Genomic DNA, 18,109 nt, shown 5'->3' with positions numbered 1-18,109 from the left:
ATTTCTCGACTTCCCTGGGCATAGAAGTATGATTAGACTTGCCACAGGCATCGAAAGCTCTCAATTAATAACTGTGGAAGTGCTTCTAGAACACTAAGTTGACAGCACGCAATAAGCTAATATGCGATATGCAATAAGCTTGAAATGCGAAGAAGAAGAAGAATATGTCTGTTTGTCTGTGCTAATACGTCTTCAGGCGCTACAAATTAGCCATGAGCCCAGGGTATTTTCTTCAACTTCTGGGAGCTTCGTAAAACTTCAAGGACTTCTAAGACATTCTGGGAATATCGTAGAAATTGAAGAAACTTAGTAGAAATTCTGGGACCTTTATAGACCTTCAGAAAAAATCGTATAAACAAGGAACATGGAAAAGTTCTGAAAACTGTGTAAAAGTGGAAAATTTATTTATGTTTGAAGAGCTTAGAAGTTAAGGGAACATTATTTTATTTAAGGAAGCTCATTATTGATCGGGAACCACTATATAATTTCAGAGCACTTTTTTAAAGCCTCATGGACATGGAATAGTTGTGGAAATTACGTACAAATTCAAGAAATCTAGTTCGGGAAACTTCGTGGAAAATCAACAAGAAACGTAAAAGTGCAGCAAACTTTGTAGATTGTTTGCGAATTTCGTATATCTTGTACATTTTCCCAAGTCCTAAATGTATGAAATTTATTATGTGTGCACTTTACCATGTTTAAAATTTAAACTTCTAGGATTTAATTTAGGTTCCTATGTCTGAGATTTAACTGGTTATGAAATATTCAAAATCTTAAAAAAAGCTAGTTACAAAATTTGTGGAATTACCTAACTCTGAGAATTTTCTTACGTTTGAGGTGCTTAAATTTATGAAATCTGGACGCTATGTGATTTCTCAGTGGCAGCATACACTTGCTTAAACTCTACACTGGACCCCTTTTATTAATAAATTTTACTTCTATGAGCCTCTATTTTAAATCAACACATAGACGTTCCTAGGCTATGGTGCCCGTTTGTTCACTGTTGTTTTTGTGTTGATCCAAATAGTTTTGATAATATAATTGCGCATTCTTTTTTTTTAAAAGGTTGATTTTTGCCCCAGTCTTGTCTTCTGTCTTCACTTATTTTGTCATTTTGTCTTGTGTATTAGCCCCAACTTGTCTTGTGCATTGTGTCAACTTGTGTCTATTGTCCTTCCCCATCTGTTTTTAAACTCGTTCTGTTGCTCTGTCAAGACTAATTTCATTGATATATAAAAAATAAGGATTTCAATTATAGGATAATATGGTATTTCTACTAATTAATGAATAATTGACAATTATCTCTCATGATCCTTGGCTCCACTACGATTTTAACTTACCACTTTTTGATTATTTATCAAATACCTCTCCGAGTATATAACTCACAGGTGCCTTGTTGATTTCTGGTCTCTAATAGATTGGTCCTGATTTGTTTGATATCCTGTTCGAAGTAATCTATTCCTTCTCCTTAGTCCATTGAAATCACGCTATTTCTTTGAGTTCCAGCTCTATATGATTCGCCATTCATAAAGATAATGGGTTAAAAGGGAGTAAAGCATACATAAAGGTAGATTAGTATTAGTTGTACCGTTGTACAATAGAAAGAAGCATAGATAAATTAGTTGGAAAATAACATAAAACTAAAAGTGCAATGGCTGAGTGTTAGTTCCGGGAGTTATGTTAGTTTTGATCTGTATTCAGCCCTGCCGGCCCATCCAGCACTATTTGCAGAAATTGTGATTAGATTATGCGACACTGCTACTACTACTATGTTAGATGTATGTATGACTTGTCAAATTTCGTTAGAGAAGAATACTGTTTTCTAACGCAACGCAATGTTTCAATGAAGGTGTCTTTCAATAAATCACTCAATCAATTTGATTTTAGAAAATTGGCTCAAAAGGGTTTAGTTGACACATCATACCTTACCGAAAACTAAAGCACAAAAATTCTTATTTCAAACCTATCAACATATTTAACACACCTTTCCACTTATTCGTAAGCGCCTGATTGAAGATATGACTGCTATTGACATTGCCTGCAATTAACAAATTTACTAAATAGAAAGATTTATTATACAACTCTAAAGGCTAGTTGCCTCCCTAAGCGGACCCCCGCGTCGTTAATTAACTTTCTGAATTCTCTAATTGAAGTTCATTTGATGATTATTTAGTCTTATTGTTATTGTTATTGCTCAGTTCACACCCTGGCAGGCTGCTGCCTACCGATCTGCACTTAAGTCAGGCATGAACCTACGGAAATTTAGTCGTGGCCTACGCTAGCCCGTATAGCATAACAACTTTCCTTTCACTAGCAGGCTTTTTGGTCCCACTAGCGTCCGATTAGAGGATAGTAAGAGATTGAAAGAATAAAGAAGAGATATAGAGGATTTTGTTGTTTTGCTAGAAAAAAAAAGAAAAAAAAACCGCCGGCTTGTTGTGCAACATCAGGTTTGTTCGCTTTCATTCCGTTCCAAGGGGCAACGTCCATCGTCGTCGTACTCAAATACCTGGGAACCTCCAGAGGTGCACAGGGCCAACGTGAAAGACTTCCATTCTGGGCAGCTGCTTGACCTGGGCCCAGGTCAAATTCCTATTGGCTTGCTTAATTTCCTTGTTGACGCTCCGCCGCCTTAGTATTTGCTTTTGCTGCGATGTTCTGGTGGATTTAATTCATAATCAAACGCTTGCCTGCAGACTTCGTTTCTATTGCTATCGGCTTCTGATGACATTTACATCTGAGATCCATTTGTGAGGCCACCAGCCACAAGTTATATACCGCAGGCAGCGGTTGATGAGACCTGCAGCTTTTGAGTGTTCTCCACTGGTGCTGCACAGATTCCACGTTTTAATCGAAGTTTCGAATTTTGGTACGTTGGCCAATCTGATTTGATCTCCGCTTTTGTGTAAATGTAATATTATCACCGACTTTATTACCATCACCTTAGTGTGTGACATCAGGTGTACGCTCCTCTGTGTTTTCGTTACCAATGCAGTTAATTTGACACGTTTGTTGCATTCCCGTATGTCTCAATATTATTCTTGCTGATCCACCGTCAAACCCACTATCCAGAGGCAGCGAACCACCTTAGCACCTGAAATTATACAAAAACAAATTAAACATTAGCACCAACCCCCCCCCCCCCTTCCTCGATTGCAACAGCTCCAAGCCATGCAACACGATCATTTCGTGCCCCATGACAACTTGATCCAGTTGCTTCCAGGTTCATTGTTTTGGCGCCAGCCGGGAGAGACTTGGTCCTGTACCAAATGCTTTCCTTTTCTCCATTCCGCTCAGCTACTCGCAATTGATTGTGATATAGTGGGCGGAATATTACAATGTGAGACAATTCAATGCAGACGTCTTCCAAATTTGGCCGATCGTCAGGTAATCAGTGGGTTACCACCTGGCACCTCTTAGCAAGCACTATGCTACGAAGCGGACCGGAAGTTTCAATGAACAACCTCCCCCTTGATGATTATTTAGTCTTATTAAATAAATAACTGAAATCTCTAATCTACCTACACAATCATAACCTATGCTTTTAAACTAAAATTAAACGTGTTTCAAGTCCTTCTGGCTTTGACATATATTAATTATATCTTTGTTCGTCCCAGGTGATACCTTCAAGTGACTAAAATGCTTCACTTTGAAGTTAGTTTCCTAACTAATTTTAAATTTTATATTGTAAATGTATAGGGTAAATGTTCCAATCATGCTCTCACGCTTCCACTATGTCGCACCACAAAAATACATATGGGTATGTCACAATAGAAGCACACCACAGTGGAAATCCCTAGTCATAGTTCAAACACTTATCCCAAATCAAAATGAAGCACATATAAGATTAGTTACAATACCATGTACAAAAATGACGTTTAACATTGTTTCCTGAGTAATACCTCAATGAAAACAACAATGAAAGCTTGTCACGCAAATAGAAGGAGCACCGTTGGGCACTTTCTGAAATATTTTAATAGTATAAGTCACTTGCAAACCCAAATAAATCTATCTGCGTAAAAATATTATAGTGATTTGCGGAAAAAACCCGCCAGTATCGCACCCAACGTCAGTGCCTATACGTAAGCGTACAACGACGCGGCTCTCAATCAAAGGAGTAACAAGTGTGATACTATCACTGCTAGACTCGATCGTGTGTTCTCTCATGCAGTGATTTATCAGAGAGGGGAAGCTTAGTAATACCCATTGCCTGCCCATGGCGCCATTCTATCGCGGTATGAGCCAAAAACGCCGGCCATAAACCTACCGTCTCCAACACTCCACTATAAAGCATGAAATTAAGCCCGCCCACCAACAGCAAGGTGCAAAAACTAGCCATGAGGAGGGAAATCTGGACGTTATGTGATTTCATTACAAAAAGCATGAACGAACGATCATTGCTTGTTCAAAATCACAAAAGCTTTTAAGGCTCCCACAATCGAGGTTCCAATCGTTGTCATAAATATAATCAAATTTGTTAAACCATTAAAATAATAGTAGGCCTCAATGTCACATTATTGGTCACAGAAATAAAATTACCCAAAAACAAGAAGCAGACCACTCTCAATATGTGTCACGCGATCGTCTGTTTACTCGGTAGCAACCATTGTGTGGTCCTCCTCATTGTTCTTCATCAGCAGTTCTTTCGGTCACTTCCAGGCATGGAAAATCATTTACATTCATTTGCCTCTAACTTTTTTCATCAACAGCATTCCGCGAAATGATGTAAAGAGCTTTTGTAGGTTTTGTTATTAGCTACAAGTTTTGGTCATAACTCAAATCTGTATCTCTTATGCATCACGAACTAGAACGAGCAGAACTGGTTACTGTTTTTCAGTGAATGTAAAATACATTCACTGAAAAACAGTAGTGGCTTCTGTTCGCTCTGGTTTGTCATGCATAAGAGATACGGATTTGAGTTGTTAACAAAAGTTGTAGCTTATAACAAAGCCTACAAAAACTCAATACATCATTATGTGGAATTTTGTTAATGAAAAAAGTTAGGGACAAATGAATGTAAATGAATGCACGAAATGAATGCAAATGATTTTCCATGCCTGGTCACTTCACGGTGAAAACTTGTCACTTGTCGTCACGGTGAATGAATAATTACAATTCATTTGAATTATTAAAACTAATCTGATCCGGTGCCCGAACGTGAAGAGCTGGGACGTAAGGTCTTCCTGGGCGGTGAACTATCATTGGCATACTTCTGTTGTTTCTGCTGTTGCTTCAGCAGCTTTGTATGCAGTTGAACGTGCTCAGTCCAGTTTCCAATCTTCTGCTGCTTTTGCGGTTGGTAGTGTAATACCGGTTGCTTCTGCTGCTGCTGGTTGTGTTGATTGTTCTGCTGTTTTCCGTGATCCAATTCAGCTTCCAGTGTTGTACCGATTTCTTCTTCTTTTTCTTCCTCCTCTAGCATCTCTATTTCCAAATCTATTGCCTGCTTCTTTCGACACCTGCTCCTGTGTCTCTTGTTATTTTTACGTTCCTCCTTCCGCAAGACTTTTTTTGATGTCCCTCTTGTCCACAAGCAAAGCATTTCAATTTATTTCCACTGTAGACAATTCTTCCTCTTCTGCTAAGGAAGTAGAGCGCTGGTGGAATTTCTTTCTCCACATCCATGTAAATTCCGCGGACACCAGTGAACAAATCCAGTTGATATCCGGGTGGATACTTTTCCCGCACACAGCGCTTAATCTTCCCAAATTTGATTAGTTCAGCAACAAGATCACGATCGGATACCTCCGGCGGTAGGTCAAACACCCGTACGTATTGGATGTTACAACCCGCTACCGACATGCAAACCTCCACTTGTGTTCCATTAGAATAATGGAACGTTTGCCTTTCATCGTTACAAGAGAGGGCTTCCCTCATGCCTTCGTCGGACTTGTATTTAATGAATACCGTCCTCTCCTCAGCATTCTTATACGCCGTGTCCATTTTTCCCTGATCACCGGTGAGGCCTTTCACGAAGCGGACCATCTCCGGTAGAGTTGGCTGGGCAGCATTATTCGGAAATATGAAAGCAATGGTATTCGTGACGGCTACTACACTCGACATTTCACCGTACTGTATAGCTATCAAAAGCAACCGAAAAAAAACAACGCAGCGATCGAACAAACGTCTATCGGCAATGAGATCTAATCTTCAACTGAATCACGGCTCTTATTATGAGTATCACTTCCTTATCACCGTGTAGTGACACCCGTAATAAGGCCCATTGTATAGTGAACAAGAATCCTCGGCTTTGTAAAGATAATTCGGTTGAACCTTATCAAATAAATTAATGAACATGAAAATCATGTGGAATTTTACATTGACTCATCAACTCATGAACCGGGGACCAACGGCTTTACTTTCCTTCCGAAGGAAGGCGTGATCAGAGATTTTATGCCTCAGAAAATCCCGGCAGCGCCGACTGGGATTGACCCCAAGCCTTTTAAGGTGAGAGGTAATCACGCTTACCACTACACCACCGGTGCCGCTTTGATTTTCCTTTCACAGACTACAAAATATAGTACCTAGATCTGATACAATGTTGGAACCCTTATTTATGCAGTTAGATTTCCCATCCAGCGGCGGAGCTTGGCAAGCACTATTTTCGTCGAATATCTAAGAAATTAGAGTCTCGCATATTAATCTAACTGTATATATAGATGTACCTTACATGTTTTGACCGCACAGCCCTATTTTAATAACTAACGGAACTAAGTGTATGCGTAATTTCCTATACATGTCACAGCAGTGACATCTGAAGGAAAATTAACGTAGACGCATGGTAAAATGGTTAATTGAACATGACTGTTTCTTTTTTTTCAACTGGTTGCAACCTGTTGAGGCTCAGATGTCTGAGCCTGCATCTGAACCAATGAATGCACTACTCACGCCAGACGGTTAAAAAGCCACTGCTAGCACGTTTGAGTAGGGATCCATTGGGATGGCATGGTAATATAGAAAGTTGTGTCAGCTTACTCATGCATTTCTGGTCTTACGTGTGCCTGGGGTTGCTAAGTCATCGGTTGATTGGGGCTGTTGAGTCGCCGATTGACTGAGGTTGTTTCATGAGTATTAGTGTTGTTATTTATGTTGCTCTGGGCAAAATTCATCACCAGAATCGGCTCCTCCTCTTCACTGAATCCGGAATGATGGAACTAGATCTTCACTTTTACTATCCCAGTCAGAATTGCTGCTAGTCTCAAATTCGAACTCAACCATGCTACTATATATATTTTTAAATATCTGCTTAATCCTGCTCCTTTCTTGTGCTACATCCTCCCAAACTCTAACAGGGATTTTGCTCCTTTATACGTCTTGACCAATACATACAAGTTTTCCAATCCAGTGTCGTATTCAAGATTCCACCTGGATCACTCCTGAGAATATGGCCGTAGTAATTCAATTTCGATACTCTTATTTTGTTGAATTGCCACTGGATAGGGTAGAGACTACTTCGGCCTAATCGCCCATTTTGGGCCTATCGAGCAGAAAACTTCAAATATATCCATGATTTCAGAATTAACAAGTCAATTATGCGTTTGGTACGATACTTCAGTTAATAAGCTACCGAACGAATAAGAATGAGAACGCGTGATATGAAGGTTTGCACTCAGTATTCCCAAAAACAAAAGAAGCGCTCCGACCGAATCAATTTTTATCTTCATCCGATAGGCCGAAGTGAATTCATTGGCGTTTCAATGCGTTAGGCCGAGTGTTAGACTTTTGACAATATCTCAACGATTGGTTTCTCTTTATCAAATCTTACGGTACGTACGGAAAGGTAAATAAATTTGGAAACCATCAGTAATAATAACACTCCGTTTGGTGCTAAACTGCGCTAGATTAAGAAAGACTAAGTGCCGGTTATGCTTAATAGGCCGGAAATGAGGTAGTTAACCATACGATTGGTAATGATCAATATTGAGAATTTGTTTTCTCGCTAGAAATAATTTGAAGTTAGTAGTCCTCTGTTGCCAAGTGAAAGGGAAGGGAATCTAACCGTGGTGCGAGTTCCACTGTTTTTCACTTGACGTCACTCTTATACACAGATTCTATAGGGGAATTTACGTATTCTCGTCAATCTAAGCAGCGTCCGCACTTCTATTAGCATTTTCACAGCGTCACGCACATATATGACGTGTCTGTTTGTTTCAATTCATCTGCTGCTTGCTTCTCTATCCATTCCAATCGACAGAATTCTTCAAAACTGTTTGAAAGCGTTTTTACAACGCTCTAAACTTCTCAGGTGAGTGTGACTATTGTCGGCAGCCTCTTTTTCTTCGGCAACCTTCCCATTAGAACTGCGTGTTAACCAGCTGTTCTATTATCGGCAACTCGAAATCAGCCCCATTTTGTATTACGTAAGCTTCATTTGAAGAAAAATCTGGCATAAAAGGATTGCTCGGTCCTACAAATATAATCAGATTGAAGCTGAAAGACTAAATAATCATTTGGATACATTCAGGGAAGTGTGTTGATGGTAAAACATAGTGAAATTAACGTTTAAATTTTGATTGCCGAAAACAGTCAATGGGTGCCGAAGCCGAAATTTACCCTATCAAACAATGAACTTTTTCCAATAAAACATATGCTTCTATAAGTAAACACGTGATTTTCTGGCCCCAAAGGACGAACATTTTGGTATATGGCGTGGACCATGACCCAAATCCCGTGGCACATTTTCCAAGCTGTAACCCAGCCTTTACCGAGCGCAAAATACTGAAAACAAAAAAATAGGAATAATGATTTTATAATAACAGTTAATTGTGCTGCTCAACGCTGCCGTTTTGTAGATATCAATTTTGTAGGATATCTACAACCATATGACATCATGGATTTCAAATTCTTCGTTCTTGTTCCATAGTTACCTATTAGAATCCCTGACTTGGAACATTTTATCAGATCTTGACTGTGACTCTGAAAGTTAGAAAAATATTCTCAAGGCCCGGATGTTTGAGCAAACTTTTAACACCAAACATCACCCTTATTCCTGTTTTTAAATGAATCGAAAAACAGGAAAAATCGTTCAAAAACAGAAATAAGGCTACCTATAATTAGCTTTGAACGAAATACCCTGGTCATTGGCAAAACCTTGTGGTAGTTTGATTACTACCAGGTCCCAGAGCTGATCTGGATCTTCACCTCATTGGCAAGCTGCACACTAGTGTTGCCAGATCAGTGGTAATGCGAACCAATAGTATATGTGAACCCGATTGTAATAAGTAGTACCTATGTGCAGCATTTAATTGTACTTACCTGTCTTGTCTTTAAATTAAATACCACATGCATGCGATAAACCGAGAGGGTAATTTAAAGGGAATTTCTTTGTAGGAAACGCACCAGTAACATTATTGCGGTTGTCTCTATATTGTTTAATTTTCCTTCTAGTTGCAACAAATGAAATACTCAACCGATATCGACTTGAACCGTGCAGTCGGAAATTCGGAACCGCTTTTCTTCTCTGTATCGGCACACGCGCGATCAAATGGTTCAACACCTCACACCTTAATGTCTTATCGAATGTTCCTGTAGCTTACAATTCTTCTTACACACTTTCTAGTTGATAAACGAAGTTAAGCTGGTCAATTTCTCATTCAACTGCAATTGCGTCTTAATAAGCTGAGACAGGGTAACAACCATCAACAAATCCTTCACGTTCGAGTTGAACATCTGGGCGAACTGGTCCGAAGTCATGTTCGGTACAGAATGGATCAAATCCAGTAGAGCACGTCCAACGGAATTATCCGGTTGCTGCTTTTCGGCCAAAACATCCTCCACGTAGTTTAGCACTTCTCCCAGCAGCGTTAGCAGCTTACCGGAAGCTTCCGTGATCTGTGCCAGATCCAACATCGGCGACACGGTACGTGGCCTAGCGGGATTCTGCTGAACGCCGATCGTTTTTGAACACAGCTGCAATCCGACTACTTCCGGTTCGTAGCTAGCGATGTCGACATTGATCGGAGTGAACATGCAGCCCGTTTTGCCACCGGGAACGCCCAACGACACGCAAACGTACGCCTTAATACCCATACGAGCCGCAGTCAGCGAAGTGTCCAAAGTCAAGTGAATCGGATTGTTGCACTCACGGGCATAGTACTCATGGATCACCGAACTGTGGTTGGTTACTTCCTGACCGGTGGCCCACCAACCTGAAATAAAATTACAGAAGCACATAAAAACAACATCCCAGCAAACCCCACATTCCCCGATAAATTAACACCGCACTCACCGACAATGTTCTCCGATGGATTGACGCGCCGGTTCAGATCGTACAGATCGGACGCATAGCCGAGTTCGGCTTCGACCTGATCGGCATGTTCCTTGTGGGGAACGCAGAAGCAGTTCGTCACTTCGACAACACCCTTATCCACGGAACCTATTAATTTCCCGAAATAAAAATCACATCAGTACACAGAACTAGCGTCATTCTCTTTTCTTTGCTATGCTGAAAGCAGGGGTTATGTCCGGCCGCCACGAAGCATCTACATTTTCTGTTACTTACCCAGCAGTGTTCCGATGACACGCTCTGAATCGGCATTCCGGCGCTCGTAGGCATCGACAATCTGGAAAAGGACGACCGGATGGACGCGTACGGTCAAGTTAAGAGGCAAATTTATCGTGGACATGATGACGAGATGCACACACGATTTTCAACTCGCGAAAGAAAAAGGAGAAACCTCGCACTGCTCGATCGGTGGCGTTTGGTTTGACACGAGAATGACGTTTGCACTGCACAGGGCAGAAGTCAGGACATTTTCGAGTTTTGCACACAGAAAGAATGATTCGTATTTTTTTAGTACACATGCACACACACGGAGATGAAAAACTACTCAAAATTAAGTACTTTTCCCTCAATTCCGGGGTTCAGCCCAATAACCCAAATTTGAGTAAATCGCATATAGTAGTTTCCATTTAACACCAGCAAAAAAAATTACCTACTCTCAAGTATATTCTACCCAAAATTAAGTTTAATTCACGTAAATTTGAGAATATGCATTTTACTCAAAAGTAACTTATTGGGCTGAACTATATCGTTGGGTCGAATCTCTTGTTTCTTTTTTGACAACATTAACGAGTGCAAGTGAGAGGCTGAAGTCAATATTAAGTAAAAAGAACTCAAATTTTGGGTAGTATTTTTTCTCCGTGCACAGATGCACACAGAGAAAAAAAAATACCCTAAATTTATGTTCTTTTTACTTAATTTTGGGTAATTTTGAGTTTTGCATCCCACTCTCACTTTTTGTTGTAGTCAAAAACGGAACGAGAGATTCGACTTTCTCATGACTAACGTTCAATAAGCTCTACACACTTAATCTAGCTCGGTAAAATCTCCAACAGCCGATTACCTCGGCATTTACTTTTGCTGATTTCTCTGCAAAATATCTGTTTGTTAGCTGATATCTCAGCAAAATGTTATTTATTAGCTGAGCCTCGGCAATTCTTTTACTGAATATGAGCAAAATAAATTGCAGAACTACTCAGCTGTTGGAATCTCGGCGAAAAAATTTAAGTGTGTAAGGGTTCGGCCAGGGTAGACGCGATTCGCGACGCGACGCGACCAATTCATTCACATTCATTGACGGGTAGAGAAAATTTTCCCCGAAACGATGATGTTGGTTTACGTGGGCACCCGAAAAAAAATAACAACAAAAATACAATAAAAAACAATGTAACAATAAGACGCAAATTATTGTCTTAACAATGATTTATATTGTTACGTCTACAATAAATTTACCTTGATTTATGTTGTACAAAACAGCAAATTTCATGGTAAATGGAAAATTTACAATAAAAAAGGGGGGTTGTTAAGTATCTTAACAATGAAATTTTCGTGATTTCCCCATATATATTTTTTTTCAATAACATTATATCACAGACAAACAGACATAACTCTCGCAAGTTGTTCATCGAACAAGCATTTAACGGTCGATTTAAAAGTATCGTAGTTGGTAGCACCGCCACCTGTGGCGCGCATGGTCAATTCCCTTGCGTTTGACGTTTACACACTACCGCCATCTTTTCAGCGTACTACCCACCACAGTGTATTCAACAGATGGCGGTAATGTTTAAGCGACGATGTTTTACAGTGAGAAATATTCAATGTGTTATGTCTGTTTGTCTGTGATTATATATTATTGTTATTTTACTGTTGGTTGGCGAATTTATTGATTAAAAAAAATAACAGTGTACTTTAGAGTGTATGTGTTGGCTTGACAGATCTACTTTATCGACTTTAAAAATAAATCGAAAAAATAAAACATCGCCCCGGGAAGGGAAGGGGGTGGTATGTCTGTTACGGGTGAGTCCTTTTTTTACTGGTTATGGATTGAGATTCGATCCAGAACTTGTGAGAAATGGAGGCCAACTCCCCTGCACTCGATCTCTCTAGTTCACGTCTCCTTGGTGGTTGAGCGTCGTTGATAAGTTAATGCATTCAACTGGAGAGAATCGCCCATGAAATATGCTTCCACCTGAGAGTTATTTCCAGACATCTTCAAGTGGTGGATTTTTTTATTATTATTGTATGATTATTGACTGCACGGAAAAGGTCTGCATTAAGCGGGATTTAGATGAGGCAGGAGAGTTGAGTTCAACTCAAACCGATCTGGTCGTAGCCGTTCAATTGACTTGGCAACGAATAGAGCCAAACGAACTGTCAAAGCAAGAGCCATACGAGCAGCGCCTATCTTGATTACATTGGCAGTGTTGCTAACCCTCTCATAGTCTGCATGCTTCAATCAGATTTATTTTTATTGTTCGTGAAGCAACCCACAATGAAAACACACCAATATTTAATGTAACAATAATTTTTATTGTAATTGAGTTGTTAATTATTGTTCGTGATCGAATCATGTTAACAATAAAATAAATGAAAAATACAATAATAATCATTGTAACAACATTTTATTTTGTACATTCATTGTACAGCTAGGTAGCAGTTTTGCCGTTTTCGGAAGGGTACAACATTATAACAATCATTTTTATTGTCGACAATAAATATTAATGTTAGAGCATTGTTTCCACTGAAAATTTCACTGTAATTTTTTTTTCGGGCAACCTTCGGTTGGTGAGCAAAAAGCCTACAAAGGTTTGTGTACAAAAAGCTTGTATGCTCCTTTCACTTTCGAACTTGTAGATTTGATTGCTGTATTACACTGCTCGAAAACAAAAAATATTAGTAATATTAACCATTAAAATTCGGTAATTTAGATTGTTTCAGGTAGAAGAACTTAAATTTATTGTCCCGATTTCCAAAAACAGAAGCAGGATTAACCAGTTATGGACATCTACATTCGAGTATCGGTCACAGTATCGTGAAAATCATGACATCCACTCTTTTCTCGAAGAATTTCCCGTTAGTTCGGCATTCGAAGGTGAATTAGTAAGTATGACCACTTAATGCACTAAAACGTCAGTATAAATAGTAGCAATATTTGTTATAGGTTGTATATGATTTCAAAAGAATGCGAAACCAAACCGTGGATTTTGCAGAATAATGGAATGTCTGGCAAGCAAAAGTGCTTAAAACCTACCAACACTTGTTCAGGGAAATATCTAACGGTTATGTCGAGGGTAATATCACAGACAAACAGACGTAACTCTTTGAAAAACTTGTTCTTGAAAACATAGTATCTCAAAACATATAACCTCAGTAACGACATCTCTCTGGCTTCTCGCGGAAAACAAGCTTGCTCGCTAACTCGTAAACAATATTGCATACAAGTTCTATAGAATGTATAGAAACGTCAAAGTGATCCGATGCCAGCGCTGCGGCGAGTAGTTCGCGGAAATGATAATATTCAAATCAACCGTTAAATGCATGAACGAAGATACACAATGAAGAGTTACGTCTGTTTGTCTGTGGTAATATTGTACCAATTTTCATAAAATCTTATTTAACATAATTTTGTACTACAGATTTCTTGAGAGCGCTAGCTATTATCCGAGCTAAAAACCCTACTCGAGGCTCAAAACGTGTGCGCGACGAAGATTCTGCCAAGGACAACCCATTGAAGGGACTACTCAATTAAAATAAGTTGGTTTCTCAATTATAATGATTATTTTTGACGTAGGACTACGTCTTTGATTTCTATATGGGGGTACACTTTGTGAAAACCGAAAATGGAACATGTAACAAATTAAGAAATATTTTGAACGTTAATAACTCAGCTGCCCCTGGTCCAATTTCAATAATTTTATCACCAATCGATCAAATATATGGCTACGCATCAACAATGCTTTCAAATGTTGATTTTCAACAAGAAACTATTGAAAAACTGGTAAATGTGCAGCATTGTCCAAAAGCGTCGAATTAACTAACAAATCCACCAATTACCTACATGCATATGCAGCTTCCCCGGCACAGTCGTCAGAGAGTAGTAAGTGTAGTAGATAGAGTTAGTATTGAATAAATAATGAGTAGAATCAAGTGAGCGTGAAGCGTGGTAGTTCGTATGTAAACAGAATCTCATTGGTTAGAGAATTTTGATAGGTTAGCAGGTATACATATGAAGTACCTAAGCTCTTTGAAGTCATTCTTGTAACGAATTTTGGAGGTGACAGACCACCTGCAGCAGCAGAAACAGCAGCAACAGAAACCTCAGCAGCAGAAACAGCAGCAGCATAAACAGCAGCAGCAGCAGCAATAGAAGCAGTCGCACCCGTGGGAGCTGCATCGCTAATTCGTGTTGCCGTGGCCGAGGCTGGAACCCTCGGTCCGGTCACGACAGTAAGTAGACGGAACAAATCGAAGTGGCATTCGCCTCCGATCCTCGGGCGCGTGTGAATAGGGAGGATGGAATTGCGTAATATTTTGCACACTCATCGCCATACTCAGAACCACACACTCCCAACGACCACACCACTGTGTGGTGGTGTTCGGTCGTCGAAATTAATAGCAGCAGTAGCAGCAGTAGCAGTGCTTTCGGCGTGTGGCGTTGAAAATTGTTCTCAAGTAACAACGGAAGGTTGCCTGCAAGCAGCGAGCTGCAGAACCCACATAAGCAACCATCAAAGGAGGAAGAAGCTACACCGCTATGCTATGGTTCGGAATCAGTACCTCTTCGTGAGTCGCTGCGGGTCGGTCATCTATGCCAAGCGTGTCACTCTCGCTCCAAACAACATACAGCTCGACAGCCTCATCCGTGTTGAACACCCAGCTCAGAATTACTCAACCATCACTACAAAACGGTCCTTTTCAGGGCAACCAAATTTTTTTTAAAGAGTATTATTTGGACATTGGTCAAGGTCATCAGTTCCCGCAAGCAGCTAGCTATCAAGGCTCAACCTGGTCTCTATAGAAGGTGTGGAATTGTAGGCCCGAATGTATTGGTAAGAGTAATCATCGTCCGACCATTTTCCAGAACACGCTGGTAGGAAGTGTTAAAAATCCATATAGAATTTAAGAGAAGTGGGAATAATTCGCTTTGGTGGAAATTCAGTCTCCAGAAAGCCAATAAAATCAAATTTGAGAGAAAATTAGCTCTCACGAGTTCAATCTCTCGAAGTTCCTCCTTTTTTACATATGCTGCACAATTGATACTTTCCGCCCCGCCCCATTCATATAATTCGGAAGGAAATCCTGTGAATTGAATACACTCTACGTCCACTAGCGGTCCTACGTCAAGCTTCCGTTCGTGCCCCTAGGCACAGACCCTTCTACTTTTTTGTATTTCAGTTGGATAACCCACTACCCATCGACTACAAAGTTCCTGTTATAATTGTAAGAGGAAGTCCCATGACCGAGGGAGAATGCTTTATTTCATGGAACAATATCAATATACCGCTTGGTGGTAACATCATCCATATGCATTCAGCGTGTTTTGCAAGGCTTTCGACGTATTCGGGACGGCATGTGCGCCGAGTGATAAACAGTTTTTTATATTTTTCAGAGCAATTATTTTCTCTGTAGACAATATTTCTACGACTGGTGAAAAATTTGTTAGATCACTCGAAGAGTGAGTAATAATGTGTTGTTGCGCGAATAAATGGAATAAAAACTTGTTTACAGAATTTCCACTAATTTGGTATTATTATTATTAATGCTATTCTGAATAATCAATTTAATTTGAGTTGAAATTTCGACGACAGTCGGCAAACGCTAAATCTTTCCTTGAACGGTTTGCCGAAGGATTGGTAAAAGATTTATTCTTGTTTTGAGGTATTTCGGTAAAATAAAAGCTGAACGCTCGGTATACAAATACCGATGTTCTCGGTAAAATTTGACATTCGAATAAAACTGATAATTACCAAGCGTTCGGTATTCTATACTTTTACCCAAATTTTTAACGAAATTTCGACTGTTGGAATTTCGGCAATTTATTTTGCCGGCCTCGGTGAAATAAACTAAGTGTGAATAGTTTTTTGACGATAAAATGAAACAGAAATGAGGTAGCGGGAGCAAATTTTACCTATAGTAAGAGTAAGCAGAGTACACTGATAAATTGAACTATTCCCATTTTGCTTGAAATTCAATAAGGTGAAGCGGGAATCTGCATACTTTTTAAGCTTTTTTGATTTAATTTATCTTTGAGTGTAGTGTCTGGTAGCATTAAAATGTCAATTTGTTTACATTTGTTACATACGACCCAATCAAAAAGGACTCCAGAACTCAATTTTGTCTGGTTGCAGTTAGGTGTCAAGATGAGTACAAAAAACTTAATTTTGAGTTGTTTCGTTTCTCCGTGCAGAGATTTTTAGTACACTGCTGCAGAATCCATCTTCTAATATTATTTTGGCTGCACCACACTGAAGCAAAACTTCACGTAATTGTCATTGCTGAAATCCTTTAAATTTCATTGGATGTTCAATGAAGATACCCTTATAAAAATACCATAAACGAAAGAGTGACCCAAATCATAGAACTATTCCTAAAATGGTTTGGATGATACCCCGAACTTGTCGTTAAGCAAAATAACCATAACATTTTATACGATACCCTCTAGCTTCGAAAAATCCAATGAAAGTTATATGTCAATGTTTTTTCATATAGCGGCACCGGTGGTGTAGTGGTAGGCGTGATTACCTCTCACCCCAGCAGGCCTGGGTTCAATCCCAGTGGGCGCCGCCGGGATGTTCTGAGGCATAACATCTCTGATCACGCCTTCCTTCGGAAGGGAAGTAAAGCCGTTGGTTCCCGATTCATGAGTTGATGGGTCGATAGGTAGGGTCCAGGTGTGGGAGTGCCTCCCTGACGTCGGTAGCATTGGTGCTCAGCACGGAAAACAAGATCGATGGAAAACAAATCCAGAAAAAAAATGTCTTTCATATGACCATAATTTAAGACACATATTTCGGAGAACAGTACTCACAACGAAATTCATGCACGAAACGAAAATCAATTATTTTATCCATGTGTTTCACTTATACATTTTTGCCAAACATCAGCCTTATACATTCCATAAGACAAACTACATAGGTCCTATAAGAATGCATAAAAGGTATGTGTGACCGCTTATACATTTCATTTGACACATGATCTTCATTAGCTTTTTGCAAGGCGTCTGCTTATTAGTTGACTTATACATTTTATGAATAATCAGCAATAGAAATTTGCCAAAAGGTATAAGGAGATTTCTATCCGTGTGGTTTACAACAATGAAAATTATGGTAAATGAGAAATTAATAGTAAAAAATGGGGTTGTTAAGCATCTTAGCAATAAAAAAAAACTAATTTTTCTCGAACAAATTTGATCTCATCACATTATTTTTCATTGTTTGAGCATTGTATCGTTAAAAATCGATATTTATTTTTTCTCCCGTCCAAAAGAAACCGTTTTACAGTGTAGAGTTTCCAATAGCGCAATTTTATATGAAAATCAATCGTTTTTACGTGTCATTTTCATTCAGTGCACAAACAGCACAACACCAACACACACTCATTTTGACAGTTCTACACCTGCGGGAAAAGGAAGGAACAGATCAATGCACGAAGATTTGCTGCACTCTTCTCTCATCCGTAAATTTTGACAGTTTTGGGTGGTTTGTTTTGGATCTCATTCGTTGCCATCTCTTTTACTCAGAGACAAAATCATTGGAACCAAAAAGTGAGGTTAGGGACCGTGCACTGCTCTACTGCGAACCAATCATCAAGTCAGACAAAAGCAAAAGC

General features: G+C 39.4%; 1 protein-coding gene across 1 annotated transcript; it reads right to left on the bottom strand.

The window, feature by feature from the left end:
- Positions 1 to 9,347: 9,347 nt before the first annotated feature.
- Positions 9,348 to 10,703, bottom strand: eIF3f1 (eukaryotic translation initiation factor 3 subunit f1). Its single transcript, XM_065239249.1, has 3 exons — positions 10,502 to 10,703; positions 10,229 to 10,375; positions 9,348 to 10,148 (listed from the first exon to the last, which is right to left on the bottom strand). The coding sequence occupies exons 1-3, from the start codon at positions 10,623 to 10,625 to the stop codon at positions 9,556 to 9,558; spliced, it is 864 nt and encodes a 287-aa protein (XP_065095321.1). The 5' UTR covers positions 10,626 to 10,703; the 3' UTR covers positions 9,348 to 9,555.
- Positions 10,704 to 18,109: the final 7,406 nt, after the last annotated feature.

This window comes from Ochlerotatus camptorhynchus, unplaced genomic scaffold, assembly GCF_037179485.1.
Source record: "Ochlerotatus camptorhynchus isolate MF236.1 unplaced genomic scaffold, CSIRO-AGI_Acam_v1.1 ptg000006l, whole genome shotgun sequence".
NCBI lineage: Eukaryota > Metazoa > Arthropoda > Insecta > Diptera > Culicidae > Ochlerotatus > Ochlerotatus camptorhynchus.
This window is presented reverse-complemented; position numbering and strand designations above follow the sequence as displayed.

Coding starts and splice junctions, on each gene's coding strand:
- eIF3f1 (XM_065239249.1), bottom strand. CDS start 10,625: ATGTCCACGATAAATTTGCCTCTTAACTTGACCGTACGCGTCCATCCG. Junction 10,376..10,501: donor TGTCATCGGAACACTGCTGG/GTAAGTAACAGA, acceptor GGAAATTAATAG/GTTCCGTGGATAAGGGTGTT. Junction 10,149..10,228: donor TCCATCGGAGAACATTGTCG/GTGAGTGCGGTG, acceptor ATTTTATTTCAG/GTTGGTGGGCCACCGGTCAG.